The 20,276-nt window shown below is 30.0% G+C and overlaps 1 protein-coding gene across 1 annotated transcript; it reads right to left on the bottom strand.

Moving 5' to 3' along the window:
- Positions 1-16,044: 16,044 nt before the first annotated feature.
- Positions 16,045-16,734, bottom strand: LOC136089822 (zinc finger MYM-type protein 1-like). The gene has a single exon (XM_065815911.1). The coding sequence runs from the start codon at positions 16,732-16,734 to the stop codon at positions 16,045-16,047; it is 690 nt and encodes a 229-aa protein (XP_065671983.1).
- Between the last annotated feature and the right edge of the window lie 3,542 nt (positions 16,735-20,276).

Raw genomic sequence — 20,276 nt, 5'->3', positions numbered from 1 at the left:
TTTTATTGTTTTGAACTAAATACATTTATGTTAAAAAATAATGTACTTTCTTTTCTTTATATTTTTTAAATTCTTCTATAATAATTCCGGAATTAAACCGGGATTCCGGATTTCATCTCCTGTAATTCCGAAAATCCGGAATTCAGTTTTTTACAAAAAAATGGATTCACTAATGACAATTACAGATGAAGTGCTAAGTCCTGTGGCTTACCTTCTCGTCGGTGCACTTTGTTAAGTAAGTTACACAAGTATTAAATGTCTAATTTATGAACAGAAAAGCCGAGGCAACATTTACTATAAGTTTATTTTACATAAGTATTTGAAAACAAGTTTTGCGTGATAAATACACGGGAGGAGACGTTTATTAAGTATCGGAAAATTTTATCACCCACTCCAAGCTTAATAAGATTTATAGCAAGTAAAAACTATTAAACAGGGGGTGTTTATTAATTTTAACTTATTATCAACAAAAAGCTCAAAACTAAAAAAAAATCTAGATTAGTCACTTATAAGAATAAAAAAATTCAGTATAATTAGGCTTTAAAAATCGTCAATCTGTAAAAAATCTCGTTAATCTCGATTTGTTAAAAATTAACTTTTGGTTTATTCCTCACCGTAGTATAAGCCTAGAAGCTTAACTAAAATTTCTACTTCTGCTTTTATTCCCCTTCTCCCTTTACCTTATTTGTATTAGGCGCGCAAGAGGAAAAAATAAATAGACTTTTTGACCCACTGGTTGAGCATATTAATTGTGCGGCTATGGCGCAGTGGTTAGAGCGCTTGCTTTATAAGCAGGAGATCCAGGTTCGAAGCTCTGGACAAATTTTCGCGTCACGGTAAGGAAGGAGGCGTGAACTTCCCGGTTAAATGCACTTCCGCGGTGCTCTGTGACAAGACCGTTAGGACTTCTTGGGGCACCTAAAAATAAAATTAAAAAAAAAAAAAAAAAAATAATTGCGATAATCCGTGTCCTCCCCCCCCCCCCGGTTACATAGGGTTACATTAAAAAATAGGCATCACCCATAAAAAATCCTCCATCCGCAACTGGTTAACGTTGAGGAACCAAAGCGTTCTCTCGTGTTTGGTTAAAAATAACAGTTCACGGGTAATTTGCGTTTTGTATTTTTAAAAGTAATAAAAGAGATAAAATTTTGGCAGCATGTTTTGTCAGGGGCGCCCAAAGCATTTTTTGGTCTTTGAGGTAGCTAACTTCAAGACACGGAGCTATAAAAAGATATATATATATATATATATATATATATATATATCTTTTAAAATCATATTCTTGTTATACGATATTTATATTTGTTAAATTTGATTAAAACGGCTGCGTATAAACTTTTTGTTTTAAATAAATTTCGATGTAATTATATATTTACACAATATTTCGCTGACCTTTTGCGGTCAGCATCATCAGGTGTAATAAAAAACGTTACAAAATTGTTACAAAACTACATAAATCAAACCGTCATAAAAAGGAGACATTACAGACGTATAATAAAAATAGTTTTTATTAAATGGTATAATGGCGTCAGTTAAAATTTTTTTAAACAAAATAAATGGTCTCAAAGTTCTCTTGTTTTTATTCATTTTATTTTCACCTTTCAATTTTCTATTCTTTTTTGAAGAAATGTAAATATATAATGACATCGAGATATATTTAAAACGAAAAGTTTATATGCAGCCGTTTTAATCAAATTTAACAAATAAATAAATAAATATATATATATATATATATATATATATATATATATATATATATATATATATATATATATATGTATATATATATATATATATATATATATATATATATATATATATATATATATATATATATATATATATATATACATATATGTTTTAAATCTTATGTAAAGATCTGAATAACATTACTAAACAAAAATTTCGTTAAAATAATCAGCAGTTTAAAATGCTAATGCGTAAGTTTTAAGAAAAGTTAATTATTTTTTATACTTAAACAGCGTTTATGTAAATCAAATATATATATATATATATATATATATATATATATATATATATATATATATATATATATATATATATATATATATATATATATATATATATATATATATATATATATATATATATATAACACATCGCTCAATAAGTCCGTAGGATGACATATAGATGGCAACACAAATACCGAATCCGTATTGTTTTTAGAAAGTACCAACCTTCAAACGATATCTGTCAAAGTTTCATGACAATCGGACCATTATTTACCAAGTTAGTGTGTGAACGATTGAATCAACTTTTGTGAATTGAAAAAAATGGAAAAATCGGAATTTCGTGTGCTCATTAAGCATTGCTTTTTGATGGGAAAAAACACGGTGCAGACCAAACAATGGCTTGATAAGTGTTATTCGGACTCCTCTCCATCGAGGCAAATGGTTGAAAAGTGGTTTGCTGACTTTAAACGTGGTCGTACAAACACCGATGATGCTGAACGCTCCGGTCGCCCAAATTCGGCAGTTACTGAGGAAAACATCAAAAAAATCCATAAAATCGTCTTATCCGACCGCAAATTGAAATTGAAGGAGATTGCCGAGGCCATAAAGATATCAGAAGGTAGTGTGTTTACAATGTTACACGAACATTTGGGTATGAGAAAGCTTTGTTCGAAATGGGTGCCGCGTTTGCTAACACCGGACCAAAAACAACAACGAATCGATGATTCTGAAGCATGTCTGGCACTATTTCACCGAGATAAAAAGGATTTTTTGCGTCGCTACGTCACAATGGATGAAACATGGATCCACCATTTCACTCATGAGTCAAATCGACAGTCGGCTGAGTGGACACCAGCGGGTGAAAGCCGCCCAAAGCGCCCAAAGGCTCAAACTTCTGCTGGCAAGGTTATGGCCTCCATATTTTGGGATAGCCATTGTATATTGTTCATTGATTATCTTGAGAAAGGTAAAACGATCAACAGCGAATATTACATGGCATTATTGGAACGATTGAAGGCTGTAATTGACGAAAAGCGACCGCACATGAAGAAGAAAGAAATTCTCTTTCATCAAGACAATGCACCGTGTCACAAGTCAATGAAAACAATGGTAAAAATGAATGAATTACACTTCGAATTGTTGCCCCATCCACCATACTCGCCTGATTTGGCCCCCAGCGATTATTGGCTGTTCTCAGATCTCAAAAGGATGCTTCAGGGAAAGAGTTTTGGATCGAATGAGGAGGTCATCGCCGAAACTGAAGCATATTTTGAAGGAAAAGATAAATCGTTCTACAAACATGGTATCGAAAAGTTAGAGAAGCGCTGGAATGACTGTATTGCCTTAAAAGGAGACTATGTTGATGAATAAAATCAAATTATGTCAAAATGTTGTTGTTTTATTAGCTATCCTACGGACTTATTGAGCGATGTGTTATATATATATATATATATATATATATATATATATATATATATATATATATATATATATATATATATATATATATATATATATATATATTCATTTTTTACAGAGAAAATAATTATATGGTATATTTTTGTGCTACATTTGAGTATTCAAATTGCTCTAATCGTAAAAATAGAATATATTTTTTCGTTTACCAAATAAACTTGCAGCAAAAGAAAAGATAGTTTGCAACTATTCTGATATTAACTGTTCAACATTTCTATGTTTTTTATATAGAAAAAGCCATTTTAAAGACTGATTCTGATTAGGTTCCGTTTTTGTCCTTAAGCAAAATATTTGAAAATAACTTAAATATAGATTTTTGATTTTGCACAACTTTTAAAACCAATAAAACAAGTATCTGAGAAAGTGTTTATTTATTAAAAGAACTTAGTAGATCGAAGTGTTTAAACAGATTTGAATTACAAAAATATAAATTAATTAGAATGGGAGCTTTTGTATAAAAACACATTTGTTAATGATTTGCACTAAGTTTAATCCACTCCGTAGGACAACTATTGATGGTTTGATACGGATTTTAAAGTAACCTTTTTTACTGGATTATTAAATTTAAAATTTTCAAGTTATTTGTTTAATTTTTTTGAAAAAATAAGTTTAAACTAAACTAAATTTAACTTTTTTATCTTTTAAAATGTTCGTTTGAAAGTTTGTTTTCATTTTTAAAGTAGTTGTGCTGCATTTTATTAATATAAATTTATTTGTAACTAATAATTTTTTTATAAAATAAATTCTTTTTGTGTAAAAATTTTCCAATGAGTCATGTTAAATTTTCATCAAAAAAGTGTTCACACTTTATTATATTCCCGTTCATAAATTAGAATTCCGACGATGCCGGTTTGCAATCCAATCCGATGAAATCTAAATCTAAAAGCCATAATAGTTACTTAATGAAACATTTAACTGACACTTAACTCGATAGTTTACAAATGAATCGATGTATACAAAAACGTTCTAAGTCATAAAAACTATTTTTTCGGGGAACAAGAAAAAAATTATTAAATCCAAAATTATTACTTTGATGAATTCAAAAAAAAAAATCTGGTTGCTATTTGACATCTTTAAATATTAGATTTGTTAAAATATATATCAAAATTTGTGATATATATATGTGTTATACATAGTTAAAGTTGTCTGACTTAAAAATAGTTTTTATGACTTAAAACGTTTTTGTATACATTGATTCAAATGTTTGAGAGATTTTCATAACCATGAGCGAGATCTCGTCTCGTTCTTGTTTCTCGTGAATAATGAGAAAATTCTCGCGAGAAGTAGAACGAAACTTAAATATTATATTATTTTCCAAATTAAGAGTTATTATAATTTACAAAATGCCTATGAATTTGTTTTTTTAATTAAATAATATTTTGACTCTGTGATTTTTAACTAGATTTTCAATTAGATTTTTTAATTAGATTTTTTTTTTAAATCTAATTAAAAAATTTTAATTAAATTTTAAATATTTTTAATTAGATTTTAAATACACAAACTTTTTGTATAAAATGGTGCACTTTGGTCGACTTTCATTAGTTTACCAGTGGAATTCAACTTGAGACATATTGGTCATATTGAAAAGAAATATTCTTGCCTCACTTCAACGATCAAAAATGTCACCAAGAAAAAACAAAATCTGGAGATATTTTCAAAAAACAAGTGACGGTGTTGAATGCAAGGCGTGCAAAAAGTCTTTGAAAACAAAAGATGGAAACACAAGCGGACTTCATCGTCACCTCGAAAAAAAACACAACCAAGATTAAGTTGAGTATTCTGAAAAAACTGACGACTCCTAAGAAGAAACAATGAACCATGGTCGAAATGCTTAAAACAAAGTCCAAATATGACAAAGACAATTCCATTCAAAAACAGTTTGACTCTGCAATGCTGGATTACTTTTGCACTGATCTGGCATCTTTTTCAGCAGTCGAAGGAAGAGGTTTCAAGAAATTGTTTGACATTGCAAACCCTAAACTCCCAGTGGGCGCAGTACGTTTTTAAAACGTTCTTTGGACGTTTTTAATAGGTTTAAACCTTATAAAAACGTCTAAAAAACGTTTTAAAAACGTACCGTGCACACTGGGCTGAGCCTTCATCACAGAACAACATATTCAAGAAAGCTTTCTATTTGGTCAAGAGAAGTTCAAGCTGGAATGAAGAGCATAATAACGGAGATTACGCCAAATCTAAAAAGTGCTGCATTTACTTCTGACCTTAGGACTTCTAGAGGTCAGGACATCTACATCTCTTGGACTTTTCATGCTATCGACGAAAATTGGAGACTACATCACTGGACACCCCATATCCAACAGTTCCCAGGCAGACACATAGGTATCTTAAATGAAGGGAAGCTGGATACTTTCTTTGAAGAACTAAATTTGCCTGCTGATTTGCCAATTTACTGCGTGAACGACCAGGCAAGAAACATGAATCTTGCAGTTAAATTGTCAAAGCGCCTCGACCAATACTTGTGCAACAATCATATTTTGCAATGTGCAGTCCGAGACTCATTTGGAATGACTGCTGGAATGGATGATGCGTTGCAAACATGCAAAGATTTAGCTTCTTTAACTCACCAGTCAACAGTTGCAGCTGAGTTTCTTGAATCAGAATCAGACGCTCAAAGAATCAATTTTAGACAGTTACGCCAATCTGTTGACACAAAATGGAATAGTGAACTGGATTGCATGGCTTCTGTCCTACATCTAAAGAGTGCAATTATCAGCTTATGTGCAAATGAAGATAAATTTTGGCACCATTAAAGAAGCTACAGAAACGTGGTCGGCTGAGTCTATTTCAACAATTAACACTGTCACCAATTCTCTTTATTTAATCCATGACAAAATTGATCAATTTATTGAGACGGATGGAAAAAACGGCTACGGTGTCTTGTATGCAAAAAACTTGAAAAGCTGCATTGAAAAAAGATTTCCTCTTCGTCACACTGGAAACTTATTGAGTGCTGCAGCAAACTACTTAAATCCTGCTTTAAAGGGACTTTACTTAAAGCTCTTCAAAAAATTTCAAGCAACAAAAGAATGGTTAGCCTCACAGGTTAAGGATAATGTTGAGTGCCAACCTGTTGCCAGAGTCCTTTCAGCAGATTTGTCCCCTAATTCAAAACTGAAGCGCAAGTTAAACGTTAGACTTGAAACTTGGTGGAAATTGCATTCAAATACATTGCTAGAACTCTCTTCATTAGCTAGACAAATTTTAGCTATTCCAGCAAGTTCAACTTAATCAGAGAGAGTTTTTAGCTCAGGTGGAAATGTTGTCCGATCATCCAGACACAACTTACACCCAAAAAAAGTAGAACAAATCATCTTAATCAGAGAAAACATTGTCTTGTTGGAAAAGTTTGGCAAAAAAATTTCTGAATTAATATTTGAAAAAGTTGTTTACATTTGACAAATGTCATTTGTGTCTACTTGTCAAAACCATGTTTACATTTTTTTTTTACTTGGATTTTAATAAATTTGTTTTTAAAAATTGTTAAATTTTTCGTCTCGTCTCGTTCTCGGTCTCACGAGAAGTACTAACTTCTTGTCTCTACTAGAACACAAAACATATAATGAAAATTAGATAAAAGCGGAGCCCCTCAAGGCCATATATCAGGTCCAAACGAATATAAACTAATAGGATTTGATTATTTAAACTATATAAGTTTTAATACTCAAATACCGTCAAAAGTCATCAAAACTTTAGCAATCAACTGCTTCAAGCACCTTTATTTACATTTACTAATAATATTCTAGTAAAAAAAATACATATATAAAAAATAACTTTTTACGTAATAGGAAATTAGAAAAACTATTAAAACGTTTAAGTTGATAAAATTTTAAAATATAAAAGTTATTAGGCTCCTCCTCCCCACCCCTACTCCCCTCTCCTCCAGATGTTCCTCTCTCTCCTCTAAAAATTAACCTTATCCCTTAAAAATATGTCTATTATCTTCCCAATAATGTACTCGTAGCATGTTGGTAAATCTCTTTAATTTTTATATTAATAATATTTCATCAACAATCTGCTTTATCCTGTAGCAACTGCATGACTATAAGTCAAATTACAGGATCAAAAAGGTTGATGTCTATTATTTTGTTTTAGTAACAGTTCCCAGCACTTTTCTAAAAAATAAATAATTCTATTCTTTAAACATTATTTTCTTTAAATAACTACACATTTTTTTGTCTGGGATCTGACCATTGAAGTTCTCTTCACACAGTTTTTATAATAACACTAATAGTTTGAGTATACTACGGCAGAAACATTCATTTGTAACACAGAAAAACTCTCAAAATGCCGCTATAGTAACCAATTGCTAGCTTAATTGTCTGTTGTCGTATATATCGTATCTGTTTTTAAAAAGAACGAGAGTGTTGGTCAAAATAATTGTGTTTGGCAATTTGTTTTAATCTAGAATAACTCGATTCGCGAATAAAAATTCACGTTCAATAATTTTTGTCACTTGTCTGGCTAGTCTAAGAATTTCTTTTCTTGTTTCACCTGCAGGGCTATATTGGTAACTTGAATCGTATAGATTAAAAAAAAAAAATGTATACAATTTAAGAAACATATTTTAGAATTTTTAAACTTTTAATAACTTGCTATATTATTTTATGTGTATATGTGTGGGTCATTCCATATAGTTGCGGTCATGATACTTCTACTGCAAAAGGTAAAAATATAAGCAAGGAACTTAATAAACCTTTTTTTTTTGGTAGTGTGTACGTTATAAAAAAAAACTGACGCATGTTTTGCTGTTATCATTTTTATCTGTTAAATAAGCAACCATTTTTTTTCAAATCTTTACCATAAACAGCAGCATTAATAATTCACCATCCTAATATTATCTATTTGGTGGCCAAAAACTGACGCTTGGTGAGGAATAATTAAATGGTGAATCCGAAATTGAGACACCCTTTTCGAAAATTCTGTATTTGTTGCATACAATGACTGTTTGATCAATCCCTGCTGTAGACAATTTGTAACCTTGTCTTTATACCAATTTATGTAATTGACTTCAATGCATTCTTCGTTTTACTTTTTGGACGGTGGTAGAATTTGGTTGTTACAACAGTTAGCACAAAAACTAGATGAAAGTGAGAGGCAATCTGGAGTGAGAGGGCTGCAAAGAACCCATTTGTTTACCCAGATTGTGTTATAAGTTTCAAAATTAAGGTTTGAGGATAAAGCGTTGCATATATTAATAAAATTTTCATGAATGAGACAACAGCAGTTTTTAGGAGGCGACTCTGAATATGCGAGTATTTGAGCTGGACGAGGTGCACAAAATTTGGAAAATTTTATCTCGCTTCCAAATTCTTTTGAGTACATGGCATAACATTTCCTTAATTTAAGTAACAAGTAATGTTTTTGAAAATTTTCACCATTAGTCTTTAGTCTTTTATACCTGGAGTCCGTCAAGATATTTCTTCGCGGTTGTAAAACTCTAGTACCTGATTGAATACACTAGAAGGTAAATGGATGCGCTTTTTTATATTCGATATACCTGGTAAAAAGATGTTCATTTCTATAGCTACCTGTTTAATGAAATAAGCTACTTTTCGTGGCAACTTTGGTAAAGCCAATTTAACGCGGTTCACAGCACGCGTTAAATTGGCTTCTGACAAGCTTGAATGATAGACAGATTCTTTCATTTGACTAGAAGAAAAACAAGAAATATCAATGATACATTGAGCTTTTTGAAGATCTCTGTTTACGTTGTCGTAATTTAGCAAGCTCCTTATTTTTCAATTTTTGCTCTGGAGTTCATTGTTGGCGACGAATATTACTTCGGTCTTTTTCTATTTCTTTTAATTCAGTTTTATCTCTCTATAATCTTTACAAACTTGTTTGTGTGATTTGGGCATCGTTGTAATATTTATATGTTTCCTGTATTTTTATGTAGAATATGTCAGATAAATTATATTTTAAGTTAGTTCTTAACCTTTAAATACGCAGTTATATCAATTGTTTAAATTACTCTTTATAACAAATGTTTTAATAAGGGTTTTCCTTCCTTGACGCATTTGAACATCTATACAAATAAAAGTTTAAATATATCTTGAATTATGGCAATCTTATATGAAATGACCCATACACTTAAGTTTCATAAGATTTATAATTTACAAACGGTTTATATGATTAACCTGATTGGTCTTCTGCGAGTATCTGCATGCTTTTTTTTCATAAAAATATGTACATATAATTTTTTCTTTTACTTATTTCTAATTGTGTAACGACATGTTATTTTAATTATTTTATAGTTTAACAATTTATTGTAATGTGCTAAAAAAAAAAAGAAGAAGGTAACTGCTTATTGCAAAACTAGTTTTAATAATGAAAGCTTTACCTTACATCAATGAGTAAAGTAACACGGGGTTACTTTGACATGTGGGTAACATTGACATGTGTTTGATTAAATATTTTTACCTGTCACCCGTTGAATGTTGTTTAATTTATTTTAGCAGATGCTGAAGCCATATGTTGAATGAAGAAATATAACTATTTTAATCCGTATAATCCCAGCCAACAATGACAAACGGGTTCCGTATGATTTTTGTCTGGGCTTCCGGAAATGGAATTTTGACGAGCAAGCAATTTGGTTTCGGGACGGGTCCCATATGGTAAAAAAATCAAGCAAATTTGCTTGATTGGGTTTATCTAGTTTTTTTTATCAGGGCCTAAGGATTTGATAAAAATCAGAGGATTTTACGGGTTTCTCATGAGGTTCCAAAAGGGTTTAAACTGATAATTTAAAAAAGGTATTGCAAAACTTACTTGTTGGTTGCCATTTATAATTCGTAATGTGCGTGAAATAAATTAAAAAATTTAACTTTGTATGCATTATATTTTTTGTATACATTGTATAAAGAAATAAGGGAAATTGTTTTTTCGGTTTGATTTTTCGCTTTGAAACTCCATTTAAAAGATGAATTTCATTTATTATTATTATAAAAGAGTTTTTTTTATTTATTTTTAATAAATCTACAAAGTAGATTAACAAAAATGTTAAAAGTAAGTCAATTGAGACACTGTTTGCATTTTTAAAATGATCAAAATTCAGAATTTTGTTTCTACTAGTGATGGTAATAACTTTATTGAAGTTGCTCCAAATATTGCTTTAGTCAGAAACATTCAAGAAGAACAAACAGGCGAATGATGTGGTTATATTTAAGGAATTTAAAGCTTTTAAATCGTTTTTATTGATCCACTCTTTTCCATTGATATTTCTATATTATATGCAAGCAAAATGACTGATGTTAACTATGTTTACCCACTGTCAGATATAATTATCAAGTGTTTACAAATAAATGCAAAAATGGCTTTATTGTTAGGCATCAACTGCATTTTTAAATAAATGATATTTTTTGACTTTGATTTTAAATTGTATGCTTGTAATATCAACAATAATATCATAATATACATATTAATAACTTATACTTACAAAACTAATACTTATAAATAATTATAATATTTAATTTATATTTACAATACTGATAATATATTTATTGATTTAAACTTTTGCATTTAAACCTTGATTACAAAACTTTAATTTAACTTTAGCATAAATAACAATAACTAAAAGAAGATAATAGTTATTATAATATATATAATTTATTAAGATCATGACTATATGTTTATTTATTATAATTGAGTTATAATAAGTTAAACAACGTTTTTATTTTCCATAACTTAATTTTAAAATGTCGGGATAAAAATATTAAGTTGCAAATTAAAGGAACAAAAACAGGTCCCATATGATTTGTATTTTATATATATCTTGTATTTTGCGGCATGTTTAAGAATATTGTCAACGATCAGTGTGCTTGGTGCACACTGATTGTTGACAATATTTGCATACTGATATGAGTAAAAGCGACTTCAACAACCAGAATGCATTTTTGATAAATATTAGAAATGACACGTTAGTAAATATAACTTTAATAATAATGGTAATAACTTATATTTATTAGAATTAGTGAGAGGCTTGTGTGTTAAAGAATTTCACGAACTTTCGGACAAATATAAGGGGTGAAGTAAATATTACTTTTGTTTATTATCATAATTAGAGTAATGAAAGAAAATATTTTTTTTTATCTAAAGAATATTGGGCAAAAGTCAATTTTTTTTAAGTATTTAAATATTATACAAAAACATGCATTTTCAAAAAACATGTATTAAAAAAACGTTTTATTATAATACAAGTATTAAGTACAAAAAAAACACATGTATTATGATAAAGTATATACATCAAAAAAACTATGTTGTCTATAAAGTAGGGGTTGCAGCTGATATTTCAGCTTTAAACTCATCAGCTTTAGATTAAAGCTGACAACGATCAAGTCAATTTAAGCTTGTAAGCTAATACTAGAATAGCTTGTAAGCTGATACTAAAATAGAGTAATAACCCATACATATTTTATATAAAAAAACATGAAGTAAATTATTCAATAAAAATCTAAATTAGTGACACAATTTAAATATACATGTAAAAAATATTAAATAAAGTTTGCCAAAAATTGTTGCTGTCTATAATTGTTCCTGTCAGAGCCTAGGCCTAGGACTTTCAATTTTGGGGGACCAAAAAGGGTTTATAGAGATTTGTTTAAAAAGTGGTGCCCAAAAACCTAATTCCATATTTGATTATCTTGATAATTTTTTGGTAGAGTTCAAAGTTCTTGTAAAATCTATTAAAATATTGAGTACGAAATCAATCTTGCTGTTATTATATGTGATGCCCCAGGTGGAGCATTTGTTAAGTGTATAAAGAGACACAATAGTTATAACTGATGTGAGCGTTGTGTTCAGAAAGGAGAGTGGCGTGGCAAGATAATACTCCCATATATTTCATATAAATTATTGTGAATTTTTGTCATAAAAAGCCTTCTCAACATCTTGGTGGAGTGTTAAATTGAATTAAATGTATGTTTATTTATGTGTTTAATTGAATTGAATTTTGACACAGTGACGATATTTCCTTTAGACTTTATGCATCAAGTATGCTTAGGGGTAATGCAAAGATTCCTCAAATTAAATAAATTAAATAGGTTAAATGGCACAAATGTTGTAAACTGTCTCAGATTACAGTCAATACTTTACCTGTTCCAGATACGTCGTTACATTTCAAGAAAATTTTACAGAAAACCAAGGTCTTTATTAGATATTACAAGTTGAAAAGCAACTGAACTTAGACTTTTTCAAATATACCCTAAGCCAGTTGTTTCAAAAAAAACCGCAAGCCAAAATCCGGATCTTGGCTGCGGAAAACCGCAGCCAAGTTCCCGATGGGCTTCCTATATGGGTCCCAGTTGCAATGCTTAATGTATCCATTACGGTTTTAAAGTACAAGATTTGACTAGGACCATACGGAATACCCAGCGGGCTATACCCATATGGGTCTCATATGCAAACTGCGGCCAAGATCCGGCGGGATACTGTTGGTCTTCCCATACGGGACGCATATTTCAGTTTTGGGTTAACATTGACAGGAATGCTTAAGTCACCACATAGGCCAAGAATCAATCAAAAGTTGGTGGAATGCTTACATGTGATAAATCTTTCACGGTTACATGAAAAATCTTTCACGGTTACATGAAATGGAATCAAAAAAAGCGATCCCTAAATTAAAAGAGTTGATCTTAAAAAAAAAGTTATACCAAGATATTAAATATTATTAAAACTAAAACTCGACACTCTCAAAAAGTTTAAATCCACACCTAACATTGTTGCATAATACTGGTAAGAACAAAACATCAGAAACTGAAGATATAAAAAATTATCTCGTTGTTTCAAAAAATAAAACAAACACATTTTCAGCATAAACATACTACTGTCAATGTTACCCCATATCGGGGTAACATTGGCAGTTGAACTCCATCAACAAAATTAATTTTCTATCAATAATGTTAACAAACTATATCTTTCATCAGTTTATGGCAGTAATATCTTTGGTAAACGTGTAGAAATATTGCGTACCAAATTTAGTATGTCACAAGTATACAAACTATTATTTTCTAAAGATGTGTCAATTTTACCAGCTTTACCTGTAGCTTGTTCTGTAGATTTTAGATCAGAGTTATAAGCAGCATTACATAAAGATAGCTGACGTATTTACAAAATAAATTATTAGTTAAACTTGTGTGTTCGCTGTACTTAAAAAATAACTAAAAATTTATCAAAAATTACTTACTCAATTTAAATCAAATCAAAATAAATCAAAATAAATAAGCTCAAAAAAATATACAAAAAAAGGAACAAAAAACTTTAGTTAAATAAAATAGTTCAAGAGAGAATATAGAAGGTGCAACGAGTACAAGCAAAACAATGATCTTTCCAAATAGTACAGACAATAAAAAGTAGTACAGACAATAAAAACTAACTTATATTTCAACAGTGTCACTCGTATATTAAACATGAACTTCAAAATAACCATGTTTTATGGGATGAAAAGAATATCTAGTTTTAAAACTCTGACATATTTTCAACAGTAAGGCAAATTAATTTAGATATTTGTTGGCTAGATTAGCGCATTCCCAGTAATTAAAGACAAAGAGATTAATGTTAAGGAGATTTAAGGCTAGGTAAAGGGGGTTCTATCAAAGTATCAAAGTTAGTCAAATTAATATTCAAGCCAATGGGCATAGGACGTCCATGGACGCCTATAGGACGTACCATTTAATTCCATATGTCCAAGTCCAAAATGGTACGTCCTTGGACGTCCATTTGACGTCCAAAAACGTCTAAGTCCAAAATAGTACATCCGCATCCGAAGGAGGTATATTCTCTTCTGAGTGTGCTTCTTTTATGCATGCGTGACTGTAAAATATTTTTAAAATGCTTAAAAAAAACAACATAGTTTAAAGGTTGTCAACTATTCAACTATTCAGTTTTAGTTAAATACTCAACTATTTAATTATAGTCAATGGCGGCGTTAAGCGTCGGCAAAGTCGGCGACTGCAGACAGCCTCGCGCTTGAAGGGGCCACGCAAAAATCTACTAAAAAAGTTAAATACCTTATTTATAATTGTACTTATAATTGTATTTATAATTGTACCTTATTTATAATTGATGATATTTTTACATATCTTATTTTGCTTTGCTGGACGAAAATATGTTTATTTGTCGGTTTTATCATCGGTATTATACTACTTCAACTTTAAATAAATATCATTTTCTAAGTATTAATCTTATTCTAACTGTTTCTAGTAACATAAAAGCATTTTTAAATATTGTTTATTATTATTTACCGGCTCTGAGGCGTAACGTATCGTTAACTATATAATTAACAAGGAATGTTAATATTCATTTTTAGATCTATAAAAAGTTCGATTGTCTCATTGGGTAATTCCATGTCAAAACAACAACAAAAATTCAAAAAAATCACACACTATCTCTAAACAACTTAATTTTTGAAACAAAGATACTTAACTACGCTAAAAAAAAATTTCCAAAAGTTGTTTTAAACAAATCAGAATATTTTAGAAGTTGCTAGAAATTCAAAACTAAGTAACATTTTTACTTATCAAGCTCCCCTAGCAACGTCCTTAGTAACAAGTAAATGTCGATACATACGTTGTTACCTTAACTATATTATTTCATAGTTTGAAATTTTTCACATATTATTAGATGCTAAAGCATAAAATTATACTAAGAAATAATAACTTTTAATATTTATTAATAAATCAATAAGAGCAAATCGGCGTTTTTAATAAAATTTAAAAGTAAACAAGCTTACTTTAAGAAGAATTGCAGAAAAGGTTATGATCTATATATTTCCAAACTTCATATTCTTAAAGTATATATAAATATCTCAAAAAACTTACTAATCTAAAAAATTTAATTTTTTTTTTTGATTGAAAGTATATTGAGATTGGAGAGAAGATTGATTGGTATTTATGTTTAGACACAACCAAAAAAGTTCTCACTTATGTGTTAAACAATAATATGCATATTTAATGAACTCAATTAAAAATATTTAAATATTAAAGACAGGTATATTCACTCAGAGCTAGTCAAAAAAATAAAAGGTTTTTTCACTTAGGTGTAAAACTGCAATATCCATGACATGCATGTACATAAATAAACTCAATTTTAAATATCAAAACGCACAAAACGTTGGTACATAAATTTAAATTCCACATCAAATTTGCACATCACCTTGCATCTCACAATTTTTAAACATGTAAGTCAAACTATGCATAGTGTCATCACTGCAGTATCTCATCTTAACTTCATTTTGACATACAGGAATAAATTCATGAAAGTCTCTTGTTCCTGGTATTGTTTTTATATTTTTAAATCGTTCAGATTGTAATAATCTTGTTTCAACCAAACTTTCACCTAAAATAAAAATAAAGTTTATACCTTTGATCAGGGCCGTAGTGAGATCAAAAATCCTTTCGGACAAGGAGAAAAAATGCCGCCTCAAATTCAATAATTTTTTTAATGTTTAATTTGATTCAAATTTTGATAAACCAACTTAAAGCACATTTAAAATTAACCTTAAATCGTGCTTTGTGGTTGAAAGTCATTGAAAAAATTACCTGGCATTAGTTTTTTTAATAAATATTAAAATTAGACACATTCAAACAAAATTTATTTTTCTAGCTTTCAATGATGCAAAGTTATCAATAATTTCATTGTAACACAGAGATTTTGCCAGGGGATTTTCAATTGACAAAATGGCAAGATTAGTCAAACGTTCTTGACCCATGGAGGATCTTAGATAATTTTTTAAAAGCTTAAGTTTGCTAAAGCTACATTCACATGATGCCACAGTGACGGGTAGTGTGAGAAAGATTCTAAGAGCAATTTCAATGAAAGGGTATGCCTCAGTCAAAGAATAGGTGAGCATAAATTGCAAGATTTTCAATGGATTTGCGTTTTTTAAATCTGGAATAAGGACACTGGATTGAAACTTAAAGCTTTCAATTTTAGATAGAAATTCATTAGCATTAAGATCACGAACATATTTTTGACAAAGCCTATCTCCACATTTCTTCAGATCTTCAACTGACATACTTGCAAGAGAGTTACCATTTACAAATTTAAAATCTGATGAAATCTCAGCCATTGTTTCAAATCTCCAGTGTAATTGTGTAATTATACTGTCAAAGACTATATTACAATTAATTTCAAAATCTTTTTCTGGAGGTATGTGTGAACTTTCTTCCCTTGTTTCATCATCAAACATCCTTTTTGCTTTTCGTTTTCTTTTGATTGGAAAGCTAGCTTCAATCTTAAGATTTTTTGATATTATTTCAGCTTTTTTCATGCTGTTATGAATGCCCCAATCAGACCAGCAATTTTTTTTGATGCAATATCAATTGTCACATTTTTTGATTGTAAGCTGCGATTCTTTCTGTTAATTAATGTAAGTATCATTTTCCAAAGGTCAAGCCAGCAAAGAAACTCAAAATCAACTTGAATCAAAATCTCTCTAGCTCCGGACCTTGTTTCAGCATTTAGCAGAGAATCATTACTAATTTCTTGTAAAACATTGCAAACATTTGTGATTTGATTATTTAGTGAATGGATAGCCTCCTTTTTGGCAAACCAGCGTGTTTCACTTTGACTTTTAAGGGTGACTTCAAGTGTTGTCATCAGTTTGTCCCATCTGGTAGTAGAACTTGAGAAGAAATTGAATATTTTTTGAACCTTTCCAAAAAATGTAATCATAAATGGGGAAACTTCTGCTAAATGGACTCCTACAAGATTTAGAGTGTGAGCTGCGCAAGGCACATACCGTGCTAAATCATTTTTTTCAGTTATTTGGGCTTGAACACCAGAATATTTTCCAGACATGTTGGCTCCATTGTCATAACCCTGACTTCGGCAATCTTTGATGTTTAATTCATCTTTATTTAAGCTGAATAATACTTCTGAAGCCAGACCATCTCCGGTTTTTTGATGAGACTCAATGAAATCCAGAAAACTTTCTGCAATAGAACATTCTCCATCAGTGACACAAACATATCGGATTATTTCTGAGATTTGTTCTTTGTGAGAGAGATCAGGAGTGCAATCAAATAAAATTGAATAATATTTGGCTTTTTAATTCTCGTGACTATCTCGCTTTTAACCTTTATGCCAAGAAGTTAAATTAGTTTATTCTGAATTTGTGGGGAAAAGTAACTAACAGATTTCTGCTTAAGTTTAACATTTGTTATGTGTTCTGCTAAAGGATGATGATAGCGTGCTATTAGTTCAATTATGTTGAGAAAAATTCCACTGTTTGGCTCACCAATAATATTAGTGAGCTAATTTATTTTTTTTCTCGAAAATTCAAATTGACTCATCAATAATATTGGTGAGCCAATTTGGATTTTCGAGGCTAAATTTGGCCTCGAAAAGCCAAATTGTTCTTAGCGCAGAACATAATTGAATCTGTAACAACTTTTAGAATATTTCGCTACTTTTCTTTTTCAGTTTGGATGGCATTTTGAATGTCCTTGTCTAAAGATCTTCCCTCTCTCAAATTTTTTTCCATTTCTTTCCATGAAGTAAAACATTTTCTATGTTCACAGCTATTCTCGTGTTCAGGGATTCGAGGGTTTAGTTGTTTCCATTCTGAAAAACCTTTTGATGTATTTGCAAACTTGCTTTTCTTTGTGTTTGAAAAAAGAATGCATGGAAAGCAAAACAAAGAATTTTTTGATGCACTGTATAACAACCATTGACGATTAACATTTTCCCTATTAGGAAGATTTTTTTCAAACCAACTAGAACTGAAATGTCTGTTTTCTGATGATCTTGATGTGATAGGATAGACTTCTCTCTTGTCTTGTTTAGCACCATGTTCAACCAAAGAACATCTTAGACTGTCATTAATTTTGGGCCAAGTTGGTGAATCATCAAACTTGAATTCTAACAGATTTGTTGTAACTGCATTTTGGTTGACTTCATTGTTTTGCAGTAACTGTTCATCATCACATAGAAAAAAAACTGGACTTTTTTGCGTTGTAAAAATAAAAATAAACTATATCAACATTTTTTCCATTGTAATATTGCAAATGACATGGCTTAGTTTGCAAAATTTTTTAATTAAATTTATTTTTGATTTTGACTTGAAAATCCATCAATAAAATTATTTTTACCTGGTTGTTCTGTTTGATCTTCGCTTTTGTTAATCTATTTTGCAAACACCTTTTGTAATTTTTTGTCACTTTCAAGTCGTTGCTTTTTAACTTTTTGCTGAACCAGATAGCTTTATTCTTTTTTTTGATGGTGACAATAGATTTTAAAACTTTTATTTCAAAATATTTTACTTTTCTTGACAAATAAAGAATGAAAGTTTCTGTGTGCGACTAGGTGTAATCAATAAATACAAATGCAATTATTTTGCCTCGATTTCTTTTTTAAAAGTCAAAAAACTGCGAGTTAAAATTATTTTTATTAAAAAATTGCAAATCTGGTTCGTAAAAGTCATTAGTAAAACATTAAAACATTAAAACATTATTTGTAGTTTTGAAAACATTAAAGTGTTGCGTTCCAATATCTATTGTTTGTTTAGCCATTTGTAGGAGTAATTAATTCCTAGGCTTAAAAAAAATTAATTTATTTTTTAAAATCGCGACAATTAATTTAGTTATATTTAGTCGTTGCGTATTTACCTTGATTGCGCAGTTTTTTCACTTCTTCCCATAGTTTCTTTCTCTCTTCCATAGTTTCTTTAGCGAAATCTTCGTTAATATATATTCCGCTGCCTTTCAGATTTTGCTTTAATTATTTTTTTTTTTTTAATTTTAATGTTTTAAATTCACATTGGAAACTATTTTAATTTGCATAAAGGTGCGTAAAAAGTTATGAGGCGTGCCCAAAGATTTTGAAACGCAAATTAAAATTACTTTGGTTTTGGGGCGTCTTTAAAACGTTTTATATATTAAAAATGTTTATTAAATTTTGAAATTTGCCGCCTTGCTAATTTGCCGCCCATGGATGTGGCCTCGTTCGCCACCCCTTCACTACGGCTCTGCCTTTGATGTAGCTAATCCAATATGTAAACATATCACGTGAGTTCAATATTTGATTTGTAGAAATTCTCTGCCAACTAGCATTAGCTGCAAGCCGTTTAACTGTTCCCCCTATACCATCACAAGGTTGCTTTCGATGGCTGGTTGCAAAGAAAACCCATTTTGCATCTATTCCAAAGTCTGATTTATGCTAATATAGGTTAAAAATGTTTTTGCAGTTTTTATATTGAGATGAACAGCCATCAGAAAAGTAGATCACGTTTGCAATGCTGGGTATCTTTTGCTTTAGATTATTTATAATTGATTTTTGTACCTCGTAAACCATTGGTATCATGATTGTTATCATCTGATATAATGTAATATGAAGTGGAATTCAAAACTTGATTTTATTTATAGCACACAACTACTGGATGAAGTGTGCACTGAAGATTATTATAATGGAAACCGTGTACTTCATGCACAACTAAACTATAGTTTTCTGCAAAATCTCCTAGAATTATTGCACTATTTGTTGGCAGTTCTTCTTTAAGATTTTTTAAATATTTAGATTGGAATTTAGAATTATATAAACGGGCTGTTAGCTTGAATAGTTTTTCCATCACCATATCTATATAATCTGGTATGCTTACAAGCTGTATAACTAAATCTGATCTATCAGTAGTAACCCATTGGTTAAATTCGATAGTATCTTCTTCCTCAAACTGCCCTATTAGTTCGAATAGCTTTTCTTTTAATTTAGATGTATTTTTTGGACATTGTGTATATCGATTTAACAGGCATTCTTTGTTTTGCATATCACAAACAATAAATTTATATAATTCATGGTAATCAATTTTAATGGGTA

This window comes from Hydra vulgaris, chromosome 13 (genome assembly GCF_038396675.1).
Source record: "Hydra vulgaris chromosome 13, alternate assembly HydraT2T_AEP".
In the NCBI taxonomy this organism is placed as follows: Eukaryota; Metazoa; Cnidaria; class Hydrozoa; order Anthoathecata; family Hydridae; genus Hydra; species Hydra vulgaris.
Note: the sequence above shows the minus strand (reverse complement) of the source record. Positions and strands in the feature narration are given on the sequence as shown.